The 27,055-nt window shown below is 49.5% G+C and overlaps 1 protein-coding gene across 4 annotated transcripts in view; it reads right to left on the bottom strand.

Moving 5' to 3' along the window:
- Positions 1–25,211, bottom strand: part of LOC114595153 (sodium-dependent proline transporter-like) — a 31,340-nt gene extending 6,129 nt beyond the window's left edge. For 3 of the 4 annotated variants that reach the window (XR_013392484.1, XR_013392485.1, XM_077926805.1), the window contains exons 1-12: positions 25,066–25,211; positions 15,531–15,771; positions 11,740–11,871; positions 10,643–10,797; positions 9,841–9,893; positions 9,466–9,604; positions 7,094–7,228; positions 5,161–5,264; positions 3,942–4,066; positions 2,650–2,762; positions 1,704–1,838; positions 589–688 (exon numbers count right to left, since the gene is read on the bottom strand). Coding sequence is in view for 2 of the 4 variants with exons in the window: in XM_077926805.1 (XP_077782931.1) it covers positions 589–688; positions 1,704–1,838; positions 2,650–2,762; positions 3,942–4,066; positions 5,161–5,264; positions 7,094–7,228; positions 9,466–9,604; positions 9,841–9,893; positions 10,643–10,797; positions 11,740–11,871; positions 15,531–15,771; positions 25,066–25,098 (1,465 nt within the window). In the remaining 2 variants the exon portion in view is untranslated. The remainder of the gene's footprint in view (positions 1–588; positions 689–1,703; positions 1,839–2,649; positions 2,763–3,941; positions 4,067–5,160; positions 5,265–7,093; positions 7,229–9,465; positions 9,605–9,840; positions 9,894–10,642; positions 10,798–11,739; positions 11,872–15,530; positions 15,772–25,065) is intronic. The other variant, XM_028725487.2, reaches the window with a different exon arrangement.
- Positions 25,212–27,055: the final 1,844 nt, after the last annotated feature.

The raw sequence follows: 27,055 nt of genomic DNA, 5'->3' as shown, positions 1-27,055 counted from the left end.
TTATGGGGTTCAACTCACAGTTCTGCAGCTTCCTTAGGAAAGGAAAGGGAGCCCTTTCTACAGTTTCCAGACAGATAATCTAATCAGCCAGTCACATGTCGCTGGGGAAACAAACAGCCTCTTTGCAGAACATTAAAAAATGGAGGCCTGGGCAAGAGGCCGGAAAGGGAGCCAGCGATCGACCACGCATTCGCTCCATAAGACGCACAGACATTCCCCCTTACTTTTTAGGAGGATAAAAGTGCGTCTTATGGAGCGAAAAATACGGTACTTGAAGATGCTTGAAGATGGCTATCATCCCAGTAGTTCAATCTCTTCTTCTCCAGGCTAAACATCCCCAACTCCTTCCACTGCTCCTCTTGAAGGCTGAGTTTAAGAGCCCTTTGGAGGGTCCAGGATGACAGACAGAGGTGGAAATTGGCCTCAAAATCTTGCCATGTTCCTCAAAGCACTGACTGCCCTGTGGGCATCCAAATGCCATTCCAGGCTATGCCTCAAGTTGGCAGTGAAGCAGGAGGAGAAAAGTTTGGAAGCCAGGAGAGCTCTGGAAGAAAGAGACTGGGGTGGGGAGGCCTGCAAGACACTCACCGTAGAAGAAGGTAACTCCGAGGCACATGAAGAGGGCGATGATGATGAGCCCAAAGCTGGTGCTGTAAGAGTCCATGAGGGTGAACCAGTAGATGCCGCCCTGGGGAGGGAGGAAAAGCCACACAGGTGAGAATGGAAAAAGAGCCTTGCTGGATCCAGGTAGTCCACTATCCCGCTCCTCTTTCCAAGCTCCCTCCAGTGGCAGGGAGTTCCGCAGTTTAACTCCTATGTGAAGGAGGACTTCAACAGGGCAGAGCCATAGTGCCCTGCAGCCATCTTGCGCTCGAACCCCGCTTGCCAGTTTCCCTTCGGGCATCTTGGTTGGCTGCTGTGGGAACAAGCTGCTGGACTGGATAATATAATATTAATAATAATTTTCTATTTATACCCCGGCCTTCCCGGTTTAAAAACCGGGCTCAGGGCGGCTAACAAGCAAATTTAAAGCATTGATTAAAAATGCGACTTAAAAACAGCATAAAATACAACATGAATAAAGACAACAGCATAAAGGCAACATCTCACGAAACATTTTATGCTCCGTGTATATAGACACCTTCTTAAAACTCTTGAAGGGGTTAAAAATCAAAAGCACCCAATCGGAATGCTCCTCAGTGCTAGCCTTGTTTCACTGAAGGCTCCTCCAGAGACCTGCGAACAGGCAATGCGAGTCCCCTCTTGTTCACTAAGGTAAAGGTAAAGGTAAAGGGACCCCTGACCGTTAGGTCCAGTCACGGATGACTCTGGGGTTGCGGCGTGCATCTCGCTTTACTGGCCGAGGGAGCCAGCGTACAGCTTCCGGGTCATGTGGCCAGCAGGACTAAGCCACTTCTGGCAAACCAGAGCAGTGCACGGAAACGCCGTTTGCCTTCCCGCCGGAGTGGTACCTATTTATCTACTTGCACTTTGACGTGCTTTCGAACTGCTAGGTTGGCAGGAGCAGGGACTGAGCAACGGGAGCTCACCCCGCCGCGGGGATTCGAACCGCTGACCTTCTGATCGGCAAGTCCTAGGCTCTGTGGTCTAACACACAGCTCCACCCACGTGACTCTTAAATAACTCAGTCCCCCCCCCCTCGGCCTGATCCTGCAGCCAGGCTCTTCTGGCGTTCTGCTTACCTCTGTGATTAGCAGGAGCCCCAGAAGGTAGAAGGCAAAGCAGAGAAGCCCCAGGAAGACGGCTTTGCGCCTCCAGTCGCGAAGCGAAGGGAACTCGTCCATCACGGCCGTCGTGATGCCTTCCATGTTCCCAAACTAGAAAGACAGAGAAGCATTCGCGGTTAGGGTGGGGGGAGACCAGCACCCACAGCGCCTCCCCACCTGCCATTTTGACCTACCCTCCTCCTTCCATGGGTTAGAATTTGACATGCACTTCCCTGCAAAATGAAATTGTGCAAAACACACTTGTGAGGCTGGTCCCATCCACTTGCACCATGCACCTTTTTTGCCTCGGGCCTGCCAATTATCTGAGCATGCTGCCCCCCAAAAAACACCCACCCAGGAAGGATCTGTGGAACTCCCTCCCACAAGACCACCAACCTAGGTGGCTTTAAGAGAGGATCGGACAAATTCATGGAGGAGGCGAGGACTCTTGATGGCTCCTAGCCAGAGGCAGTGATGCTTCTGATTCCCAGTTGCTGGAAACCTCAGGAGGCGAGACTTGCTCTGGTGCTCAGATCTGCCTGCAGGTTTCCCATAATGTGCATCTGTTTGGCCACGGGGAAACTAGGTGGGCCACTGGCCTGATCCAGCAGGCTCAACTGGTGTTCTTATGGTAGGGTTGGCCATGTCTGAATGTCTCCCCACCCCAGTTATTGGACTGATGCCTTTAAAACTGTTGCTTCATCTGACATAGCCCAGTGGGTTCAAGCATGGCGCCGATAACGCCAAGGTTGCAGGTTCCATCCCCGTCTGGGGCAGCTGCACATTCCTGCATCGCAGGAAGTTGGACTGGATTGATCCTTCCAACTCGGGAATTCTGTGATTCTAAGCGAGCGCCTGGCTTCTCTCGCAGAGTCCGGCCAGCCCTGGGCCTGCGGAAGGAGGGGCAACATCTGGAACTGACCAAGGTGTCCACTCCCAGCGTGAAGAGCATCAGGAAGAAGAGGATGGACCAGAAGGCCGACCCCGGCAGCAGAGCAAGGGCTTCTGGGTAGGCCACGAAAGCCAGACCTGGACCTGGGGAAGGATGGAAGGAAGGAGAGAGTTGGGGGCCAATAACCCAGATGTATTTGGCAGCATCAATTGCAGGGCATGGAGGACGATACGATACAATACTCTTTATTGTCATTGTCCCATACAGAACAACGAAATTGAAAAAAATCTACATCAGACATTCAAATATCCACAAGCCTGCTATCCCAACCTGGTTAGCCCCCTAAAAACTATGATACCCCATAATTAAATACAATATACTCCCATAGAGACTACCTTAAAGGTAAAGGGGCCCCTGACCATTAGGTCCAGTCGTGGCCAACTCTGGGGTTGTGCACTCATCTCGCTTTACTGGCTGAGGGAGCCGGCGTACAGCTTCCGGGTCATGTGGCCAGCATGACTAAACCACTTCTGGCAAACCAGAGCAGCGCAGGGAAACGCCGTTTACCTTCCCGCCGGAGCGGGACCTATTTACCTACTTGCACTTTGACGTGCTTTCGAGCTGCTAGGTGGGCAGGAGCTGGGACCGAGCAACAGGAGCTCACCCCATCGCAGGGATTCAAAGCGCCAACCTTATGATTGGCAAGTCCTAGGCTCAGTGGTTTAGACCACAGCGCCACCCGTGTCCCCCAGAGACTACCTTACACTGCGTTTAAAACCAAAATCGCCTTTGGATAGAAACTGTTTCTCAGCCGTCTAGTCCTAGTCTTTATAACCCTGTACCTTCTTCCAGAAGGCAGAAGCTGAAAGAGATCATTTCTGGGGTGCGCACTATCCTGTGCTATCTCTGCAGCTTTCTTATGGCACCTGGAAGCGTAGATTTGACCCAAGGTGGGAAGAGTGCACCCAATTATTCTCTCCGCAGTCTTTACAACCCTGGACAGCATTGTTTTTTCCCTGACCGTGCAGCTCCCAAACCACACACACGAGGCCACACCTGAGGCACCTGGGATTTATGCCCTGGATGCCACAGCCACACTTGCCAAGGGGAAGCAGGGTGGACTGAGGAGTTCTGGGTTCGAATCCCACCTTGGTCCTGGACTCCCAAGCACAAGGCTTATTCAGAGGTGAGGAAGGGAAAATCCAAGTTCTCCTCTCCATCATTCCCTGCGAGATCGCCTCACCCCGCTTTGATTGGCAGGACGTAAGCCCCTCCCAAAACAGGCGCGGATCCGCCTCCTCCTCCTCCTCCTGCCCCCCTACCTGAATCTGCCACTTCCCCCACGGGGACCTTCTTCCGCCACGCCATGTGGCCCAGGATGGAGAAGATGGCGAAGCCAGCAAAGAAACTGGTGCAGCAGTTGCCAATGGCGATGACCAGGGTGTCCCTGCAGGAAAAGACGTGGAGGGATGGAGGGAGGATTCGGTCCCTCAGTAAGCAGCAATTCCTGCATTTGCAGGGGGGTTGGACTAGATGACCCTTGGGGGGTCTCTTTTGACTCTGTAGTCCTAGGATTCTATTTGCTGAAGACACGCCTCTTTATCCTGGGCTTTGGCACCTGAGAGACGCATTTAGGACCCACTCTAGCTGCAATTGCAGTTTGTTTTGAACTGTTTTAACGTTGAATTTTATGTCAACATAGCCTGCCCAGGGACCTGGGCTGGGTAATATTATCTCACCCCTAACTCTAATAAGAATTTTATTTTCATAGATAGATAGATAGATAGATAGATAGATAGATAGATAGATAGATAGATAGATAGATATCTCCTTCATGGATCACTGCCTTGTCATGGCGAAGGGGCTTGAACAACTCAGAGAAGCTATGAGCTATGCTGTGCATCCCAGTAGTGATGTATGGAAGTGAGAGCTGGACCATAAAGAAGGCTGATTGCCGAAGAATTGATGCTTTTGAATTCTGGTGCTGGATGAGATTCTTGAGAGTCCCATGGACTGCAAGAAGATCAAACCTATCCATTCTGAAGGAAATCAGCCCTGAGTGCTCACTGGAAGGACAGATCCTGAAGCTGAGGCTCCAAGACTTTGGCCACCTCATGAGAAGAGAAGACTCCCTGGAGAAGACCCTGATGTTGGGAAAGATGGAGGGCCCAAGGAGAAGGGGACGACAGAGGACAAGATGGTTGGATAGTGTTGTCGAAGCTACCAGCATGAGTCTGACCAAACTGCAGGAGGCAGTGGAAGACAGGAGTGCCTGGCGTGCTCTGGTCCAGGGGGTCACGAAGAGGCGGACACGACTAAACGACTAAACATCAAGAACAACAAACAGATAGATAGATGATAGATAGATAGATAGATAGATAGATAGATAGATAGATAGATGATAGATAGATAGATAGATACAGATATATAGATATATAGATAGATATAAACAAAGTGGGTTCAGAGCTGAGAATTATTTTCTTAACTGAATGCATTTTGTAGATTTCCCTTTGGAGCACTCTCAGCCCGACAGTCTCTTACCTGATCACATTGTTGTCAAACTTGTTGTAGGAAGCCATAGAAAGGAGCCCCCCAAAGCCAATGCCCAGAGAATAGAAGATTTGCGAGGCAGCATCGTTCCAGACCTGGGGCGGGGTGGAAAGAGATTTTTTTTTACCCAAGGTTCACTTCCCACCCCTTCTGTGGAGCGATTTGTGCCTCGCTGATTCCTCAAGTTGCCACTCTCTTCATTTGCACACATAAAAAGCCACGTGGAGCTGCAAAGAAGAGTATCCCTGAGCATACATTCTTGGGAGAAGAAACAAGTCTGCCAGAACTGAACTGGGGCGACTGACCTGTGATTGCAGGGGGTTGGACTAGATGCCCTTTGGGGACACACCTCCAGCTGTTCTGCACTATAGATCCAAACAGCTGTGCCAGATGGGAGCTGTAATCCAAAACCTCTGGAGGGCGTCAGGTCGGTAAAGGCCAGATTAGAAACTCAAATTTTATAATTTATTTCATTACAGCCCCCTCTTCCTCTAAAGAGCTTCAACTGATGAATATGGTTCTCCCCATTTTATCATCACTGTTAGAATTCCTGCTCCGTGATTGCAGTCATGGGGTTGTTGTCTATCATAGGATGGTGTATGTTTTGACTCCACAGAGTGGGAAGTGACGGAGACAGGATGTTTGTGTTCCTGTGTTCCGTGAAGTGGGACTATTGTCTTTTGTTCTTTTGCTCTTTGCTGTCTGATGCTAGAGAGAGAGAGGGAGCCATATTGCAGTGCTCTGTGTGTGTTTATATGTAAATAAAGTAATTAGCCAAAATGCTGAGTTGCTGAGGTCTGGCACACGCATCCTGCGCAAACTCTGCGGATCCCTAAGTGTGCCGGTGTCGTTTGGCATCGGTCGCTGTGATGTTCGGGCTGAAGAAAGCTTTTGAAGCTCCCGAACGAAAGACCAGGAAGGAGGTAACATGCCAGTCGGGCATGTGTCTGTGCCAGGGTCCTACTCGAGTGTAGGATGAGCTCTTGTCCTGACAATCACAACAACCCTGAGAGGTAGGTTCAGCAGAAAGAGGCAACAACTCACCCAGGCCTTTTCTGTGGTGGCCCCCTCCAGAGAGGCTCATTCGACCCCTTTAGGTGCCAGGCAAAATGTTCCTCCGAACCAGGCCTTGGGCAGATTAATATTCTACAGCATTTTAAATGTGTTTGTAGCAGGGGGGACAATTGGTTTGTTCTTATTTTTTTAATATTGTTTTTATATTGTCATTTTATGTTATGAACCACCCTGAGAGTGAAGGGTGATACAAATTTAGTAAATAATGTCCTACACTCTTAACCAAACTGGAACTATGAACACAACAATTGGATTATCTGTGCTGCCTGTCCCGGACTCTGCATCACAGAATAATAATAATAATAATAATAATAATAATAATAATAATAATAATAATATTTATACCCCGCCCATCTGGCTGGGTTCCTCAGCCACACTGGGCAGCTCCCAACAGAATAAAGCATTAAAACATCAAACATTAAAAACTTCCCTAAACAGATGTCTTCTAAAATCGAATAGTTGTTAACAATAGTTGTTAATAATAATAATAATAATAATAATAATAATAATACCCTGCCCATCTGGCTGGGTTTCCCCAGCCACCCTGGGCAGCTTCCGACAAAAGATTAAAAATACATTAAAACATCAGTCATTAAAAACTACAGTGGTCCATCAAACATTAAAAGCTTCCCTAAACAGGGCTGCCTTCACATGTCTTCTAAAAGTCAGATAGTTGTTTATTTCCTTGACATCTGGTGGAAGGGCATTCCACAGGGCGGGTGCCACCACCAAGAAGGCCCTCTGCCTGGTTCCCTGTAACCTCCCTTCTTGTAGGGACGGAACCGCCAGAAGGCCCTTGGGAGCTGGATCTCAGTCTCGCCCCCCCTCCCCCAGGGCCCCCCCGGCATACCTGAGCACTGCTCAGCCGGCTCCAGTCTGCGGAGAGGTAGAATCGCACGCCCTCAATGGATCCCTCCAGAGTGGCTCCTCGGATGATCAGCACCACGATGACCACGTAGGGGAAGGTCGCTGTGAAGTAGACCACCTGGGTGGGGAGATGAGGGACGGGCTCTGAGCGGTGTGTGTGGGGGGGTAAAAAGGTAAAGGGACCCCTGTCCATTAGGTCCAGTTGTGGCCGACTCTGCGGTTGCGGCGCTCATCTCGCTTTATTGGCCGAGGGAGCCGGCGTACAGCTTGCGGGTCATGTGGCCAGCATGACTAAGCCACTTCTGGTGAACCAGAGCAGCGCATGGAAACGCCGTTTACCTTCCCGCCAGAGCGGTACCTATTTATCTACTTGCACTTTGACGTGCTTTCAAACTGCTAGGTTGGCAGGAGCAGGGACTGAGCAACAGGAGCTCACCCCGTCGCGGGATTCGAACTGACCTTCTGATCAGCAAGCCCTAGGCTCTGTGGTTTAGACCACAGCGCCACCCGTGTCCCCCAGAGACTACCTTACACTGCGTTTAAAACCAAAATCGCCTTTGGATAGAAACTGTTTCTCAGGCGGCTAGTCCTGGTCTTGATAACCCTGTCCCTTCTTCCAGAAGGCAGAAGCTGAAAGAGATCATTTCCGGGGTGCGCACTATCCTGCGCTATCTCTGCAGCTTTCTTATGGCACCTGGAAGCGTAGATTTGATCCAAGGTGGGAAGAGTGCACCCAATTATTCTCTCTGCAGTCTTTACAACCATGGACAGTATTGTTTTTTCCCTGACGGTGCAGCTCCCAAACCACACACACGAGGCCACACCTGAGGCACCTGGGATTTACGCGCTGGATGCCACAGCCACACTTGCCAAGGGGAAGCAGGGTTGACCGAGGAGTTCTGAGCGGTACCTATTTATCTACTTGCACTTTGACGTGCTTTCAGACTGCTAGGTTGGCAGGAGCAGGGACTGGGCAACGGGCGCTCACCCCGTCGCGGGGATTCGAACCACCGACCTTCTGATCGGCAAGTCCTAGGCTCTGTGGTTTAACCCACAGCACCACCTGTGTCCTTTGTGTGTTAGGATATTGATATTCCACCTTAAATACAGATGTGTGGATTGTTGTATGCCACATGTCTGTTTACACTCCAGCACAGCTTGCTGGGAACTTCCGTTTGTGTGTATAAAGGTAAAGGTACCCCTGCCCGTACGGGCCAGTCTTGACAGACTCTAGGGTTGTACGCCCATCTCACTTAAGAGGCCGGGGGCCAGCGCTGTCCGAAGACACTTCTGGGTCACGTGGCCAGCGTGACGAAGCTGCTCTGGCGAGCCAGCGCAGCACACGGAAACGCCGTTTACCTTCCCGCTATAAAGTGGTACCTATTTATCTACTTGCACTTAAGAGTGCTTTCGAACTGCTAGGTGGGCAGGAGCTGGGACCGAAAGACGGGAGCTCACCCTGCCATGGGGATTCGAACCGCCGACCATGCGATTGGCAAGTCCTAGGCACTGAAGTTTTACCCACAGCGCCACCCGCGTCCCTGTTTGTATGTATACCGGTACCTATTGCTTATGCTGCTGCTTGCTCTTGGACATGAAGGGAGAAGACATGTTTTTCCTTTGTCCTGATGTTTGCTGAATAAACTGCCTGTAAATATGCTCTTACAGCCATCTCCTGCCACTTCTGTCTGTGCAGTGTTATTCACTCTGCTGATTAGAGTGCGCTCCAGCTTCTGAAGCTGTGGGTCGCTGTTTCATGCTGAGCCATGGACCAGAGATCACCTGGCTTACCGGCCGGTGGGCTGGAGCCAACTGGGGGCTTGCAAATGGCCCCCGTTTCCTTGGATGCATCCCAACAGCCAGCCCCAGACCCCCCCCCAGCAGGAGCTCAAGGGAGGGGAGAGCAGGGGAGGCAAGGGATTGACACCCCCCATTTGGGCACCCAGAGCCTTAGCGAGGGAGGTGATGACTGACAGCATTTGGGGGGGGGGGCAGGAGATGGCAGGTGATGAGGGAAGGACCGTAGCTCAGCGGCAGACCACTGGCTTGGGATGCAGATGGTCCCAGGTTCAATCCACCTACTGGCGTCTTCAGGTATGGCTGGAAGAGACTCCTGCCTGAAGACCTGGGAAGCTGTTGCTGCCAGCCAGTGCAGACAACACTGGCCTAGGTAGGCCATTGGTTTGACTCAGTATCAGGAGATACGACTGGCAAGGGATTTGGTGTATAATATACAGTTGTCAGCATGGGGAAAATGATGGAAAGAGGATTCCAAATGATGAGGACTAGAAACTTTGTTTTATTTTCTGAAGGACGATGTCTCTCACAGATGTCCCCCCCCCCCACGTCACTCACCTTTCCTGAGCTGTGGATTCCCTTGAGCATGCACAGAAAGATGACCAGCCAGGCAAGCAGCAGACACAGAGCCAGCGGCCATCTCACGGGTCCAGGGTCGCCCAGGCCGGTGCTGTGGACCACGCCTAGGACCTGTTCGCTGGGAAGAACAAGCAGAAAGGCTGGAGACAGGAGGCCTTTGGGGGGGGGGTGCACTCCATCCTCAACCAGCCCCCTTTCTCCACGCCCAACCCAATACAAAACCCAAAAGACAAAGTCCAGCTTGACCCCACCGTGGCCAACCTGCAGGCACGGTGGTCAGGCGGTCAGCTCTGAGCTCCCTGCCCCTCCCTTCAGGGAACAACAACAACAGTGGTAAATAAAAACAGCACTCACTTCCAGAAGGCTTCGCTGGCGCTGACTCGAGAGGCGTTGCCCCAGGATTTGTTCTGAAATGGTAGCGAAGCAGTTGAGCAAAGTGCATTTACACTGTTCCCCACCTCCTCATTCAATCCGCAACAACAACCCTTCGAGGTGGGCCAAGAGGCAGTGACTGTCCGGCCCCCCAGAGTCGCCCAGCAAAGGCAAGTTCCTGCTCTGCACTTCACTGACCCCCAAACCTGTTCCCCAAGAATTTTTGCTGCGGGAAGTGGCTCATCGGTGCGACAGAACCCTTTGCTTCCTGGACGGCAGAGGGTTGGGCTAGAAGACCTTTGGGTTCCCTTCTGATTCTATAAAGTTATGTTTCCAGGCAAAATGTTGCACAGGATATGATACGATACAATAATCTTTATTGTCCCATACAGAACAACGAAATTGAAGAAATCTACATCAAACGTTAAAAAACCCACAAGCCTGCTATCCCAGCTATCCCAGCCTGGTTAGCCCTTAAAAACTCTGATACCCTATACTTGTGTACAATATACTCACACAAAGACTACCTTACACTGCGTTTAAAACCCAAATCGCCTTTGGATAGAAACTGTTTCTCAGGCGGCTAGCCCTAGTCTTTATAACCCTGTCCCTTCTTCCAGAAGGCAGAAGTGGAAAGAGTTCATTTCCAGGGTGCGCACTATCCTGCGCTATCTCTGCAGCTTTCTTGTGGCACCTGGAAGCGTAGATTTGATCCAAGGTGGGAAGAGGGGTGGGAAGACCCTCTCCCAGACACACACACACACACCCTGCTCCCCAAGTGCACCTGAAACTGGCAGAGGTGGGCGTTCTGTGGGGCATCGCAGGACCAGGGCAGGGGGCTCCGCAAAGACATGCCCAGGTAATAGAAGGTCCAAGCAATGATGATGTTGTAGTAGAGAGAGACCAGCGAGGAGACCAGAAGCATTCCGATCCCAATCCCTGCAGAGGAAGAGGAGGGGAAATCAACTGTAGAATCATGGAATGGAAGAGTTGGAAAGGACCACCAGGGTCATCCAATAATAATACGGTAATTTATTATTTAACGTCTTTCCTTCTGCAGTGTTGGATGGCCGGTTGAGAGGAGTTCCCTACCAGGACAGACTTTGCTCGTCTGCTCAAGAAATTGATTCTATAAAACATATTTTACTGCCCTGTGCGAAATACGAGCAAGCCAGGGCTGAACTGATATTACCCATCCCTGGTGCCTTTCGCAGGAAAATCAGAGGCGCACTATGTCAGGTTCCTATTGGAAGACCGGACAAATGCTAGAACATTAGCAGTGGCAAAGTTTTTATTGGTGGTTGCAAGAACCAATGATCCCTATCTTTAAGTCTGAACAAAATGCTTGTTTGACCTGGAGGTAGGCTGTCTGAATTGTGCATTGCTCAATCTCTCAAGAGTCTCCTCCAGCACCATAATTCAAAAGCATCCATTCTTCGGTGATCAGCCTTCTTTATGGTCCAGCTCTCACTTCCATACATCACTACTGAGAAAACCATAGCTTTAACTATATGGACCTTTGTCGGCAAGGTGATGTCTCTGCTTTTTAAGATGCTGTCTAGATTTGCCATTGCTTTTCTCCCAAGAAGCAGGCGTCTCTTAATTTCATGGACAAGACAGGAGGAGCTACAAATGGTGAAATGCCCACCAGGTATGCTCAGGGATGTTGCAGGTTTAGCTTCGGTTAGTGGCTCGACACAGATCTTGAAACCGGGAGTCTTGAAAGGGGTACAGGGTTTGTCCTCAAGGGACGGGAAACCAGGCTCCCCCCAAAAAACAACCATTCAAGGCGGTTGATAGGGAAGAGCGATAAAGGAATCAATTGATCACTATGGAAATATGAACAGCAATATTTTCCAAGCTGCACCTGGGAGCACCTACCTTTCAAGAGCGGGCAGCACTTCCAGACGGTGATGGGTCCTGCGGCGCCATATTGGCCCAGGCTCAGCTCCATCAAGAAGAGAGGCAGCCCAGTGAAGAGAAGCATGATGGCGTACGGGATCAAGAACACGCCTGTGGGACGCAAGGCAGGCCTTTAGGCAGGGATTGGGGGCAGCGAACCCCAAAAATTGTGCATGGCTTAATTCGACTAAGCAGGGTGAATGCTTCCCCCTTGTTTTAAGCAGCTGTTCAGGATTGGTGCCATGGAAGAGCAATTTTCAGATTGGAGAAAAGGCCAGGAAGAGGCGACATGATCAAAGTTTAAAAAATTGAGCATTGCAAGGAGAGAGTGGACAGAGGGAAAGTTTCCTCCCTCTCCCATAATGCTAAAAGGTGTGGATGTCCAATAATAATAATAATTTATTATTTGTACCCCGCCCATCTGGCTAGGTTTGCCAGCCACTCTGGGCGGCTTCCAACAAAGATTAAAAATACATCAAATGTCACATATTAAAAGCTTCCCTAAAGAGGGCTGCTTTCAGATGTCTTCTAAATGTCAGGTAGTTGTTTATCTCTTTGACATCTGGTGGGAGGGCGTTCCACAGGGCAGGCGCCACTACCGAGAAGCCTCTCTGCCTGGTTCCCTGTAACTTGGTTTCTTGCAGTGAGGGAATCGCCAGAAGGTCCTCGGCGCTGGACCTCAGTGTCCGGGCAGAACGATGGGGGTGGAGATGCTCCTTCAGGTATACTGGACCGAGGCCGTTTAGGGCTTTAAAGGTCAACACCAACACTTTGAATTGTGCTCGGAAACGTACTGGGAGCCAATGTAGGTCTTTCAAGACCGGTGTTATGTGGTCTCGGCGGCCGCCCCCAGTCCCCAGTCTAGCTGCCGCATTCTGGATTAGTTGTAGTTTCCGGGTCACCTTCAAAGGTAGCCCCACGTAGAGCGCATTGCAGTAGTCCAAGCTAGAGATAACCAGAACATGCACCACTCTGGCCAGACAGTCCGCAGGCAGGGAGGATCTCATCCTGCGTACCAGATGGAGCTGGGAGACAGCTGCCCTGGATACAGAATTGACCTGCACCTCCATGGACAGTTGTGAGTCCAGAATGACTCCCAGTCTGCGCACCTGGTCCTTCAGGGGCACAGTGACCCCATTCAGGACCTGGGAGTCCTCCACACCTGCCCGCCTCCTGTCCCCCCAAAACAGTACTTCTGTCTTGTCAGGATTCAGTGAAGCAGAATGTGGGGAGATTCAGGCAGAGAAAAGGAAGGACTTCTTTGTGTAGCACATAAACTGTGGAACTCCCTGCCACAGGAGGCAGCGATGGCCACCAACTTGGATGGCTTTGAAAGTGGATTGGGCAAATTCATGGAGGGGGAGAGGGCCAGCAATGGCTCCTAGTCACAATGGCTATGCTCTGCTTCAACATACGGAGGGCACCAGGTTGGCTAAGGCTGGCCCGTTCCTCTTTGCAATGCATCAAGCTCAAAAGGCGTTTAGTGCCTCCAGCTGCATCTGCCGGAACATCCCCCGAGGGCGGAAACTGCAGAGATGTTGGTGACGAAACGCAGAAGGACTTCCCAAGATCTGAAGCCTGGGGCCTGGTTTGCTGCGAGTGCCGGGGGCCTGCACTTCCAATTTCTCCTTTATATTCTGGAGGTTTGTGGAACTGCCTGGTGGGATGCAGAGAAAATACCCGCCACTCTTGGGACCTGCTCTCTGCTTTGCCTTCTGAAGTTTAAGACCGTTAGAGAAGGGATGTTTTGCAAGTCTTTCCCTGTGTGGTCCATTTCCCAGAAGAAGAGCAGCCTTGGTGTGCTGCCAGGGCAAGCTCAACTGCAGCTGCTTTAGGGTGACAGCACCGGAGGGTACGATGGAGAAAGATGTGCGCCAGCCTCTCCTTGGGGCAAGGCTGCAAAGTCCCGCGAAACCACAGGAGGGAAGATGCAGAGATACAGAAACAGAAGCTGTGAATCCTCCTAAAAGCACACAGATTCTGTGCCCTGGCTGTAAAATTGGATAAAATTTCCCCTGAAGTAGCAGGTTCGTAGCTTGGGGGTCCTCCTGGATCCTTTGCTGTTGCTCAAGGCTCAGGTGGCCTCAGTGGCCCAGAGTGCCTTCCATCAGCTTCAGCTGGTGGCCCAGCTGCGCCCCTATCTGGGCAGGGATAGTCTAACTACTGTTGCCTATGCTCTGGTGCCCTCAAGGTTAGATTACTGCAATGCGTTACACATTGGACTGCCTCTGAAGATGGTTTGGAAATTTCAGCTGGTGCAGAATTCAGCACCCAGGTTGCTCTCGGGAGCAAGACGGTTTGAGCATATTGCACCAATCCTGGTCTGACTGCACTGGCTACTGATTTGTTTCCGGGCCCAATTCAAAGTGCTGGTTTTGACCTATAAAGCCTTTAATGGCTCAGGACCACAATACTTCCTCCCATATCAACCTAGCCGGGCCCTGAGATCATCTTCTGAGGCCCTTCTTCATGTGCCTCCTCCTCAAGAGGTCTGGAGGGTGGCAACATGAGAACGGGTCCTTCTCTGCAGTGGCTCCCCTTCTGTGGCATGCTCTCCCCAGGGAAGTTTGCCTGGCACCTTCATTATATACCTTTAGGCGCCAAGCAAAAACGTTCCTTTTCAACCAGGCCTTTGGTTGACCTGACCAACATCCCATACCCTTTTAAAATGTGGGTTTTTTTGGAGAGGTGTATAAAAGGATATACTGTGATCCTTTTATGTGAACCGCCCTGAGACATCCGTGTATAGGGCGGTATATAAATTAAATACATACATACATACATACATACATACATACATACATACTGTATTTTTTGCTCCATAAGATGCACTTTTTTCTTCCTAAAAAGTAAGGTGAAATGTCTGTGCGTCTTATGGAGCAAATGCGTGGTCCCTGGAGCCAAATTGCCCAGAGGCAAAAAGCAGATCATGCTTTTTTTTTGAAAGAGGGAAGTGGGTGTTGAAACAAAGTCGCTGATTGGCATGCGCTTGTGAGTGGGATAAGGGATGATAGCAATAAAGGAGGCTGCCTGGGAGGGGGGAGGAAAAGACAGCAAACTTGCAAAGGGGGGAAACAGGAAGACTAAAGCAATGAGGAGAGAAATTAGAAGAAAAGGAGGAGCAAAAAACTGCTCCAGCTAAGAAAAAGACACTAAGGAAAACAAGAGGAAAGGGAGTGTTGAAAGGAAGCAGCTGATTGGAGGGATCGGAAGAGAGATAAGTGATGCTAGCAGAGGAAACAGCTGATCAGCAAGCGATTGGGAGGGCGATAAAGGAGGCTGCCTGGGAGGGGGGAGGTAAAAGCCCATGGATCCTCAGGATTTTTGCATTGGGTCACCCCAAATTCACCATCAGATCACATAGCATGTCCATGGCTACAGCCTGCACCAAAAAAATTACGCATCCACTGTTTCGTGGGGTCGCAATGGCGCAAAAACATGGTTACAAAGCATGGATCCACATGGATTCTCAGGATTTTTGCATTGGGCTACCCCAAATTCACAGTCAAATCACATGTCTGTGGCCACAGCATGAACCACAAAAGTACAACCACTGTTTCGTTCAGAATATTTTTTCCTTGTTTTCCTCCTCTAAAAACTAGGTGAGTCTTATGGAGCGAAAAATACGGTAAATAATAAATGACCAAGAACAAGCCATGAAGCTCAGGCAAGGACCTAGCTCCCCACCCTCTGCCTCAGGCTCCCCAGCCGCCACCCTGGGGTCTAGAAGCATGAGGCGCCTCTTTGCCAAGAGCATCCGAGCCACTCACCGCCCCCGTTGCGATAGCAGAGATACGGGAACCTCCACACGTTGCCCAGTCCCACGCAGTACCCGACGCAGGAGAGGAGGAACTCGTACTTCCCTCCCCACGTCCCCCGGGGCTGGCTGGGCTCAGGGGACGGGGTCACCGGCTGGATCTGGAAGGAGAGCTGGCTCTGGGCGGGACTGGCAGGAGACGGGGGGACCCCCTCCAGGGGCGCCCCGTTCATCAGGATGGCACCTCCCGGCGGCTGGAGGAGAAAGAAGGAGGGTCACCGGAAATCGAGGCAGGAAGGAGGAGCTGCAAAAAAAGGCTGCAGCATTTCATTTCGGACTATCTTTATTGATTTAAAATAAATACATTTATGGGAAAACAGACAAACAAACAAACAAACAAATAATAGAGAAATCAAACAAACAACCGCAACATAAGAAACAGCAAAATTAGTATAACTAACATCATTTATAATCCCAATACTGAAATCAATTATAAAACTTATAATGAAAGAAATTAAAAACGACTTCCAATTGACCTCACTGTACTTTATCAATTACCTTATACCGCACAGTTGCGTATTTCTTATATAGTCTCTTTTTACCTCTCTACTATCTTATATTTATGCGATACAAGGATCAGTCTAGTTCTGCCAAGATGCTTTCTTTTGTACCATGGTTTTTTCAGAATTCTTTAAAGATTCTCCACTCCTTATAGACTTTTTATTTCGGTCGGCCATTTATCCGTCCTGTCGCCTTTGCTAGCTGCAGATATTCTACCATTAGGTTTTTTAGTAGCAATAAATTGGAAAAATACAACAATACCCAATACGGCATTTTGAACTTTTTAGCTCTGTGGAACAGTCTCCCTCAGGAGATTGTGGACTCTTCTTCCTTGGAGATTTTAAAGCAGAGGTTGGGTGACCATCCGTCAGGGATGATTTGGCTGAAATTCCTGCATTGCAGGGGGTTGGACTAGATGCCCTCAGGCTCCCTTCCCACTCAACAATTCCTGGAGTCCATGGATTATGAAATAGTACGCAGTTGAAAAAGTTGACAAGAGAAAAAGTTGTCAGGAGTTCAGCCTACACTCGAGTAGGACCCTGGCAGAGACACATGCCCGACTGGCATGTTTCCTCCCTCCTGGTCGATTGTTCGGGAGCTTCAAAAGCTTTCTTCAGCCCGAACATCACAGCGACCGATGCCAACTGACACTGGCACACTTAGGGATTCGCAGAGTCTTTGCAGCTTGTGTGACAGACCTCAGCAATTCAGCATTTTGGCTAATCTACTTTATTTACATATAAACACACACGGAGCACTGCAACACGGCTCCCTCTCTCTCTAGCATCAGACAGCAAAGAGAAAAAGAACAAGGACAATAGTCCCACTTCACGGAACACAAACATCCTGTCTTCGTCACTTCCCACTCTGTGGAGTCAAAACATACACCGTCATGTGAAAGACAACAATCCCATGACTGCAATCATGGAGCAGGAATTCTAACACCATGGAAGGGAGGGTGCAGGGCTATCTTTAGCATATGTGCTGCCGGGGTCCAAAGATCTGCCCAGCGCCTTCAAATTTAGTTTAGCTCCTGAATTAACTTTTATTATGCTTTTGTCAGACACGACGCTTGCACCTCTTGTTTACGAAAGAAGGGAGGGGGGGAAGTGTTTCTTGCTTATCTCTTATTTACGAAAGAAGGGAGGGGGGAAGTGTTTCTTGCTCAGCATTCGTCGTAAAATGCAGAAAAAATGCAGCTCACACTGGAATTCATAGTGTTTTGGATGCCCAACTCTGACCAGTCGAAAACATCTGGAGAGCCTCACAGCTTAGTGAAGGAAGGCAGCAGTCGAGCCACCGCCCCTGGGAGCCCAGCAAATGTCTCTGGTCTGTTTCGCCAGCTTCCTGTCTTGCACCCGCTGCGATTCCCAGAAGTGTCGGGCAGGTCACGCTGAGGGCACCCTGTTGACTCATCCTGTGGTTGGATCAAGACCACAGGCCCACAGCAGTTCCCAGGAACGAGGTTTTGTAACCTGGCGGGTTTTGAGAGCCGCTGGATTCCACAGGTGCAGTGAGAGAAGGGTGGCTTTGCACCCTCAGAGAAGAACTCCGAATCACCCCAGCCTCCACCCGTAATATAACAATACAGTGGTACCTCGGGTTAAGTACTTAATTCATTCCGGAGGTCCGTTCTTAACCTGACACTGTTCTTAACCTGAAGCACCACTTCAACTAATGGGGCCTCCTGCTGCCGCCGCCGTGCGATTTCTGTTCTCATCCTGAAGCAAAGTTCTTAACCTGAAGCACTATTTCTGGGTTAGCAGTCTGTAACCTGCAGCGTATGTAACCTGAAGCGTATGTAATCCGAGGTACCACTGTATATTTTAGTGACGCAAGATTTGGGGGGGGGGGATGTATACATTTCCCAAACTGACATGCATTCGCATTTTTAAAATTTGTGCCATCTGAAAAAACAACAACTAAAATGACACCAATCCAGCCTGACTAAAACATATTTTGTTCATTTTTCTTGCCGTAGTACAGTGGACACTTGGGTTGCGAACGTGATCCATGCAGGATGCATGTTCGCAACTCGCAGCGGCGCGTCTGCACACACAGAGGTTGCGATTCGGCACTTCTGCGCATGTGCAAAGCGCGATTTAGCGCTTCTGCACATGCACGACCGCCGAAACCTGGAAGTAACCCGTTCCAGTACTTCTGGGTTTCGGCAGTCCGCAACCCGAAAAAACGCAACCTGAAGTGTCTGTAACCCGAGGTATGACTGTATTTAACTTGCATTCTTATACTTCAAGTACTCTAAAACTGTATAATTAAAAAGAACACCGAGTGTCCAGTACGTAATTATTTTAAGAGAATTTAACAAAAACTCCCTTATATGTGGAATGGGGAAAAGACCAAGACTACGATCAAGTTTCCTTTCAATGTATTGATTTCAAAGGTTTCCAAAAGGTATCCAGATTATTGTTTTCCTGGGAAGATTTCCAAAAGCTAAATTTACAAAAATTCCACACCTCAGTTGCTTTACCTCGGAGCCTTCTGTGACTTCATTTGGCCCCTCCTTTGGGGGAGGTTTTTAAATGGAAGTTGGACGGCCAACTCTCTGGGAACTTTATCTGCAATTCCTGCATTGCAGCAGCTAAGTGGGCAGAAGAGGCTGAGGCATCACTGACATTAAAATGCACAAGGGGGAAACCAGGCAAGCCCTCGCCTTTGTTGTTGCACAGGGCATTCCCCACAAGCATTTCACTCTTTCAAACTCTTTCAAACTTTTGTATTATCCAGGCAAGAGAGACGGGTTCGAATTTCCACTCAGGCACAACACGCGGTGGGCACCTTCCGCCAGTCACCATTGCTTGGCCTTCATTAACTTCGCCTTCATTTCCTCCAAGGAAGCGGATGATAAAAGCAGAGAATGGAGAATGGAGAACGATGTGTGCCGCCTTGTGCTTCCCAGAGAACAAGATGGGATTGAAATGCAGTTAAACCCACCAACAAATATTAGGCTGGAGCGAAGCCTCGGCGCTGAGAGCGTGCGGCACGATGCAGAGACTGCCTCTGAGCGAGTACAAAGTGCCTTTCCCTTTTCACAAATTAGATGCACTGTGTATCCGGGTGTGCACGCCCGAGACCCGGGCGCTGTCAGAGACAGGACATATGGCTGGTGTACAGAAGCAGGAGGAGCGAGGGGTCAGGCGGGTGAGTCTGTCCATGACCCCGTCACCTGGATAAGCTCCAGTAAGTGGCTCAACAGGCTAGTCCTGTGCATTCGTAGATGCTCTGCTGTCAGAGGCAGCGATACCTGCAAGTATCTGTAGCCGAGAGTCCTAGGAGGGGCAAGGCAGCGCTGCTGCTGTGCTCCCGTCGGTCCTGATTTCGGGCTTCGCTTGGGGGTATCTGCTTGGCCACTGGAAGAACAGGATGGTGGACTGCAGGAGCCCCTGGCCTGACCCAGAAGCTCAGCTCTTCTTATCTCTTGCGTCACTGTTTAAAGCTCAACCCTTGAATGGTTGTGGCAGCTCAGAAGAACTCGGCTGTGTGACCAGGCCAGTGGTCCATCTAGTCCGGCATCCTGTTCTCACAGGGGCCAAACCGTGGGAAACCAGCAATCAGGATTCGAACACAAGGCCAATGCTTTCTGCTACTGTGATTTCCAGCAACTGTCATTCAGAAGCAGGCCTTTGGCCAAAGCACAGTCTCCTTCTGTAATCCTCATAGAACTCTAGCCCAGCGGTTGCCATGAATTTGATTCTGAATCGGTTTTAGAATGAATTGACTTTTGAACAGGTTACGCTAGTAGGATTGCAAGAAGTTCTGTAAGGTGAATTATTTGAAATACTGCAAGAAAGATAATGAGGAGAATGATTAGTTAAGGATAATTAAAGGTAATATAGAAATTAAGAAGTGCATAATATGGGATAGAGAACGGAAAATCATCAGAGGTGTTGACGGAAGTCTAAAAATATTGTATAAGGTGAGAAGTTATGTTGCATGACTGTTGGAACGGATACGTTAAAAAATTAATAAAAATGTATATTACAAAGAAAAAGAAGAATTGATTTTAGGATGTATTTCAATTAATTGATTGTGATTTTATGTAAACTGTGTTACTTTTATTGTTAGCCTCTCTGAGCCCGGCTTCGGCTGCGGAGGGCGGGATATAAATAAATTATTATTATTATTATTATTATGGCTGCCTCTGGCTGCAGGTGCAGAGTTGAACCATCCCATGCTACGTCCGCGCATCCTTCTGAATGTGCACCTAAGAAGAGCCTGGGTCTAGGCTAAAGACCTGTCTAGAATCACAGAAGGGCAGAGTCGGAAGGGGTCCTGGGGGTCATCTAGTCCAACCCGCTGCGATGGAGGAATCTAGTCTGGCATTCTGTTCACACAGTGGCCAACCAGATGCCCCCCAACTGAAGCCTGCAAGTGGGGTGGAAGTCCGTGGGGGTCTCTCCCACCTGGAACTTCCTGAATCCCTATGGATTCAGCCAGGCAGAGGAGCCTTTGAAGGGAAGACTGGTTTCGCAGCCTTGAAGAGTCAAGCTTGCAAAAATCTATCATTTGCCCGATAGTAAATGTTGGAAATGTAATGAGACTGAAGGTACATTCTTTCACCTTTGGTGGACGTGCCCAAGGATTAAGGCTTTCTGGGAGATGATATATAATGAATTGATAAAGGTATTTAAATATACCTTCTTGAAGAAACCAGAGGCCTTTCTCCTGGGCATAGTCGGCCAATTGGTGCCAAAGAAGGATAGAACTTTCTTTATGTACGCTACAACAGCAGCAAGAATACTGATTGCAAAGTATTGGAAGACACAAGATCTACCCACTCTGGAAGAATGGCACATGAAGGTGATGGACTTCATGGAACTGGCGGAAATGACTGGCAGAATCCGAGACCAGGGAGAAGAGTTGGTGGAAGAAGATTGGAAGAAATTTAAAGACTATCTACAGAAATATTGTAAAATTAATGAATGTTAAAATGATGTTGGATGGAAAGTTATGTGGTTTTTAGCTATAATGCTATAAGGAGTATGAAAAAACGGGCTATTAACAGTTAAAAATTTAATGTTACATACTATTTTAAGATTAAAGATTAGGATAAGCAAAGAGGGGAAGGATTTGCCCAACTAACAAATTGAACTGGAATACAAAAAGGGAGGTTTGAGGAGGTCCGGGAAATAAGTAAATGAAAGAAAGTGATGGAAAGATGGAATTGTTTTTTATCTATTTTTACTTTGTATTTTTCTTTTTTTCTTTTTTCATTTTGTAAAATTCTAATAAATATCTTTTTTAAAAAAAAATAAAGAAGATTCGCTGAGCGCTTGCTCACTCTTTTTACTGAATTAAATGGGGAGGTGTGTGCTGTTTTCCTTGCTGCGCCAAATGAAAGGCGTTCTGCTCCCGTTTGTGGAAAGGAGCCCAGCTGAGCTGCTGAAAGGAAAGGCAGAATGACGCGTCCCCTTTTCAAAGAGCCCTTGCGGAGTCCAAGTTACCAAACTTCAGAAGAGGAAACGGAGCCGCTCTCGAAAGACCAACAGGCTGGCCGGTTAACCCTTCAGTCCCAGGCTTCCGGCGAAGGCATGCAAGCACCTCGGTGAGGCAGGGGAACCCCGCTCCACTCCCCCCGGGCTCCCAGGGCAGAAAAATGGTGCAGACCTGGTTCAATTCCAGCTGCTCACCCTCAACTCTCTGCAATGCACAGGAGAATCAGCTGTCTTGGCAGCACCACTGCACCCCATCTGGTCACAGAAGCCAGAGCGAAATGTCTTGGGTCAGGCTGACCAAGAAAAAGATGGACAGTGAAGGACTGAGGGGCCAGGGAGACACGACAATCCAGACTATTGGATCTGGTGGCCATTTAAATCCCTTGAATCTGGGAAAGGGGGATGGGTGCCAGCCTAGGAAAGGAGGGCCTTCTCTGTGGTAGCCCCTAAGTTGTGGCACTCGCTTCGCCTGGCATCCTCATCACTCAGGTTTCGGCGAAGGCGGAAGACTCGCCCCTTGACCCCAGCTGCTGACATCTGAGATTTGTACTTTAAGGACTTGCCTTTGTTCTGTCATTTTGTTTTAAGCTTGCTTTTTTTTAATTGCCCAGTATTTTTTATTAGTTTTCCAAATTTCTATCAAATCAATACAAAATCACATTAAATTTAATCCAATTTTTCCATTGACTTCCCACTCGTTAATGGGTCCCTTCTTTTCTCTAATTACTGCTTTATAAAAAAGAATAAAAAGTAATGTAACATAAAGCAGCAAATATTGTAACAATATTGTATTGAATCTTACAATAATATTATATCTTAATATTAGGATCGTTGCACTCTTTAGGTGAAGGGCAGGTACTAAATTGCAACAACAATAATTTGATTGGATTCTGGGCTCACGAGTGGCAGAAGGTTTTTGGCAAGATCTGCTACAACCATCTCTTGCCTTGGCTGAAGTTTCGGCCGCAATTTGGGAGAGAAAAACAAGCAGCAATCTGTTTTTACCACCTACCCAGGATATTTGCACCTGACCAAGTAACTGACCAGCTCCTTCTCACAACCACTGGTGCAGTTTCTGGTGCCACACCTACAAGGCAGAACTCTTTCCTATTCGCACATCAGTAAGCTCTCAAAGCTATGGTTTTCCCAGTAGTGATATATGGAAATGAGAGCTGGACCATAAAGAAGGCTGATCGCCGAAGAATTGATGCTTTTGAATTCTGGTGCTGGAGGAGACTCTTGAGAGTCCCATGGACTCAAGAAGATCAAACCTCTCCATTCTGAAGGAAATCAGCCCTGAGTGCTCACTGGAAGGACAGATCCTGAAGCTGAGGCTCCAATACTTTGGCCAACTCATGAGAAGAGAAGGCTCCCTGGAAAAGACCCTGATGTTGGGAAAGATGGAGGGCACAAGGAGAAGGGGAGGACAGAGGACCAGATGGTTGGACAGTGTTCTCGAAGCTCCCAGCATGAGTTTGACCAAACTGCAGGAGGCAGTGGAAGACAGGAGTGCCTGGCGTGCTCTGGTCCAGGGGGTCATGAAGAGGCGGACACGACTAAACGACTAAACAACAACAACATCTATCTATCTATCTATCTATCTATCTATCTATCTATCATCTATCTATCTATCATCTATCTATCTATCTATCTATCTATCTATCTATCTATCTATCCATCTATCAACAAAGTGCATTGAGAGCTGAGAATTAAACACAACTAAACGACTAAACAACAACAATATATATACATCTATCTATCTATCTATCTATCTATCTATCTATCTATCTATCTATCCATCTATCAACAAAGTGCATTGAGAGCTGAGAATTGTTTTCTTTTCTGAGGCAGTGGAAGACAGGAGTGCCTGGCGTGCTCTGGTATGTGGGGTCACGAAGAGTCGGACACGACTAAACATCAACAATGCTCTGACAATTTGTCAGAAAGTTCTTCCTGATATTCTTTCTTGTAACTTGAATCCATTGCTTCGAGCCCTACCCTCCAGAGCAGGAGAAAACAAATTTGCTCTACCATCTTCCAGGTGATATCTAAAGATGGCTCTCGTATCTCCTCTCAGTCTCCTCTTTTCCAGGCTAAACATCCCCAGCTCCTTCAACCGTTCCTCATCAGGCTTGGTTTCCAGATCATCTTGGTCGCCCTCCTCTGCACACATTCCAGCTTGTCAACATCCTCCTTAAATTGTGGCGCTCGGGACTGGACCCAAGACTCCAGATGTGGTCTGACCAAGGCAGAACAGAACAGGACTATGATTTCCCTTGATCTGGACCCTAGATTTCTGAGGATGCAGCCTAGAAGCGCGTTAGCTTTTGTTTTTGCTGATGTTTCATCAAACTGTTTGTTACCATCTCTTTCATGTTGTTTTGCTTGCTGGCTGCTTTGGATAGATGTTTGCCCAGGAAAGCAACTTAGCAACATTTTAATTAAAAATAAATAAAGGGAGACAAGCTGGCATTCTTGAGAGAGGCAGGGCTCCCTTCTCAGTACGCCGGAGTCAGGCCAGATGCAACAACTTCCATGTGGGGCCCCTGTCGTGCCATCCCCTCTCGCATAACACAGGTGGGATAACAGAAAGGTGAAGTAGCAGGAAGTTGGATGAAACTGAGGCAGCGACGCCCTGTCTCTCCTCTGACACAGTTCTGCTGCGATTCTCCTGACAGATGCTCAATAACAGGCTGGGTGTGCCACGCGAGGAGCTTTTACGGTTCAGATCAGAGCCGGGCATAACGAAAGGTGGAGCTGGCACAAGTGGTGTGAACAGGTGAGAAAATCAGCAGCAGGAAGGAAAAGAACCACAGGACTGTGGAGCTTGGAAGCGACCCCCAAGCTTCATCTATTCCAGCCCCCTCAATGTAGAAATCACAGCTTAAAAAATCCCTGACAGATGGCCACCAACCTCCGCTTTAAAAGCTCCAGTAAGGAAGAGACCATCTTTTGGTCGAATGGCTCTTAACAGCCAGAAATTTCTCCCTAAAGTTTAGCTGGAATCTTTGGAAAGGGGAGACTCTGGAGACGAAATCTGGACCGTCCAGGGACTTGCGTTCCCCGTCCCAAGCTGGAACAATCCTGACTTAGGAGAGAAAGTGGGCGCTGCTGGGGCTCATCTCCATTCTGGGCCCTGGGGTTGGAGGTCTCTGCCCCGAAGACCATCCAATCTTGGCTTAGGAGGGGGCAAACGAGATGGGACAGAATCTGGGCAAAAAATAGCCTGACGGCCTAAAAGGAACCCCAAAGCCTGAGTCCCGACGGTGGAGAGATTTTGGGGGCAGTAGCGATAAGCGACCCCACCATCCCAAAGAAAATCCTTCCCACCAGCTGCGCCAGGGAGCGTTTTGCGCGCAGTTGCACACTAGGAGAGATCAGGCACCCTGCACATGCCCAGGCGCTCTCGGAATCGGCACCGAGCTGCTACTGCAACCGCAAACCCCCCCCCCCCCAGCAGCACCAAGGGATCCCGGGGCACCCCCCCCACCCTGGCCCGCTTCAACCACTAGGTGAGGCTCCCCCTTCACTCACCGGGGCGGCTGCCGGCTGAGCCGGGGTGTGCATGGCTGCGGCGGCGCTTCGGCCCGACGGGGCCCCCTGGGCGCGGCAGACCCGGCGCGGCTGCCGGCCGGAGAAAGAGGAAGCCGGGCGGGGGGCGGGGCCGGGGCGGGGCCAGCCGGGCTCACCTGCCCGCCCTCGGCTCACCTGGGCCGGCGGAGGCTCCTCCCCCAGGGGGGGAAGCTTCTCCCAAGCGGCCCCCGTGCTGTCCCTGGGCGGCCCCTGTCGGAGTCAGCGCTCGTTGGCCGCTTTCTTGGGAAGGAGAATGAAGGCTACTGGGAGGAGAGGAAGCGTGGTGTAGTGGTTAGAGTGTGGGGCTAGAGAGATCAGGGTTCAAATCGGACACCCCGAGGTTCTCCGGGTGCGCGCTTGGGTTGGGGGCTGCCTCTCTGCCATAGCTGTCAATTTACAGATTTGAAAATAAGGGACCAGCAGCCTCGAAAATAAGGGATCAGCAGCCAAAATAAGGGATTTTGGCTTAGTTTATACAGAAATCTGGCACTGATGGAGCCAGGCTGCTTTGGCTGCCACTGACTGTGTTTTGCAGGGGGTTGGGCTAGATGATCCTAAGGGTCTACAACTCCCACCAAAGAAGAGGGGCAGACAAAACTGATGAATAAAGTCGAGATGGCAAAGCTTACAGGCAGAATTAGAAACCAGGAAGAGGACCTCTTTAATAAAGAATGGGGAAGGTTTATAATTTAGTTGAAAAACTATTGTAAAGAGATCCATACATTGGTAGGATTGACAGAAAACTTGTAGTAAAAATGGATGGACAAATGATTTATAAAAATAGAGTTAGGAAAGGGATGCAGAGGGGGAAATCACTACATTAAGATGCTGCACTGGTTGGAGGGGATGCTAAGCAGCACGTCGGGGCTGCTGTCATCTTGGCGCGAGGAGTTCCATCGGCCCTTCCCTCCCGAGAGAAGTGGGGAGGGAGAGAGACTCTCGCCCACTCCGCCCATGAGCTGAAATGGGGCGGGGGTCTTCTCTGTTTTGTGTGGAAAGGCTTCCTGCCTGTGCCCGCGCCCTTCTCTGGGAGGCTGCCTGCCTGGGATGGAGGGAGGGAGCCTTCTGCGTCTTTGGAACACCCTCCCACCAGATGTCAAAGAGAAAAACAACTGCCAGACTTTTAGAAGACATCTGAAGGCAGCCCTGTTTAAAAAGGTAAAGGGACCCCTGACCATTAGGTCCTGTTGCGGACAACTCTGGGGTTGCGGTGCTCATCTCGCTTTACTAGCCGAGGGAGCCGGCGTACAGCTTCCGGGTCATGTGGCCAGCATGACTAAGCCGCTTCTGGCGAACCAGAGCAGTGCACGGAAATGCCATTTACCTTCCCGCCGGAGCGGTACCTATTGATCTACTTGCACTTGACGTGCTTTCGAACTGCTAGGTTGGCAGGAGCAGGGACCGAGCAATGGGAGCTCACCCTGTCATGGGTATTCGAACCGCCGACCTTCTGATCGGCAAGCCCTAGGCTCTGTGGTTAAATAGGTTATTGTATTTTAGTGTTCTGTTGGAAGCTGCCCAGAGTGGCTGGGGAGACCCAACCAGATGGGCGGGGTATAAATAATAAATTATTATTATTATTTTATTTCCCCAGGGAGCTTCTCACCTGGGCGCAGTCCCTCCGCCTGGCGTTCCCATCTCCACCTGCCTGGTGACTCAGGGCCCCACCTGCCAATTAGACGGAGACCCGCCTGGAGCCAGTCAAAAAGGCCCTGCCTAGCCCCACCCCCTGCTGGATTATTAAACTTATGCTCAGCCTGCAGAACATGCATAGAGAAAAGTTTTCTTCCCTCTCCTAATGCTAGAACCTGTGGGCACCCAATGAAGCGGAGCACAGGAAGATTTGGGAAAGGAAAAAATAAAATAAAACCCTCCTTCATGCAGCTCAGAGTTAGACTATGGAACTCACTCCCACAAGAGACAGGGGTCGTCGAAAACATAGATGGCTTTA

The sequence above is a fragment of the Podarcis muralis genome, chromosome 4 (assembly GCF_964188315.1).
Source record: "Podarcis muralis chromosome 4, rPodMur119.hap1.1, whole genome shotgun sequence".
NCBI lineage: Eukaryota > Metazoa > Chordata > Lepidosauria > Squamata > Lacertidae > Podarcis > Podarcis muralis.
The sequence above is the reverse complement of the archived record's forward strand: the minus strand, read 5'-3'. Positions and strand labels throughout refer to the sequence as shown.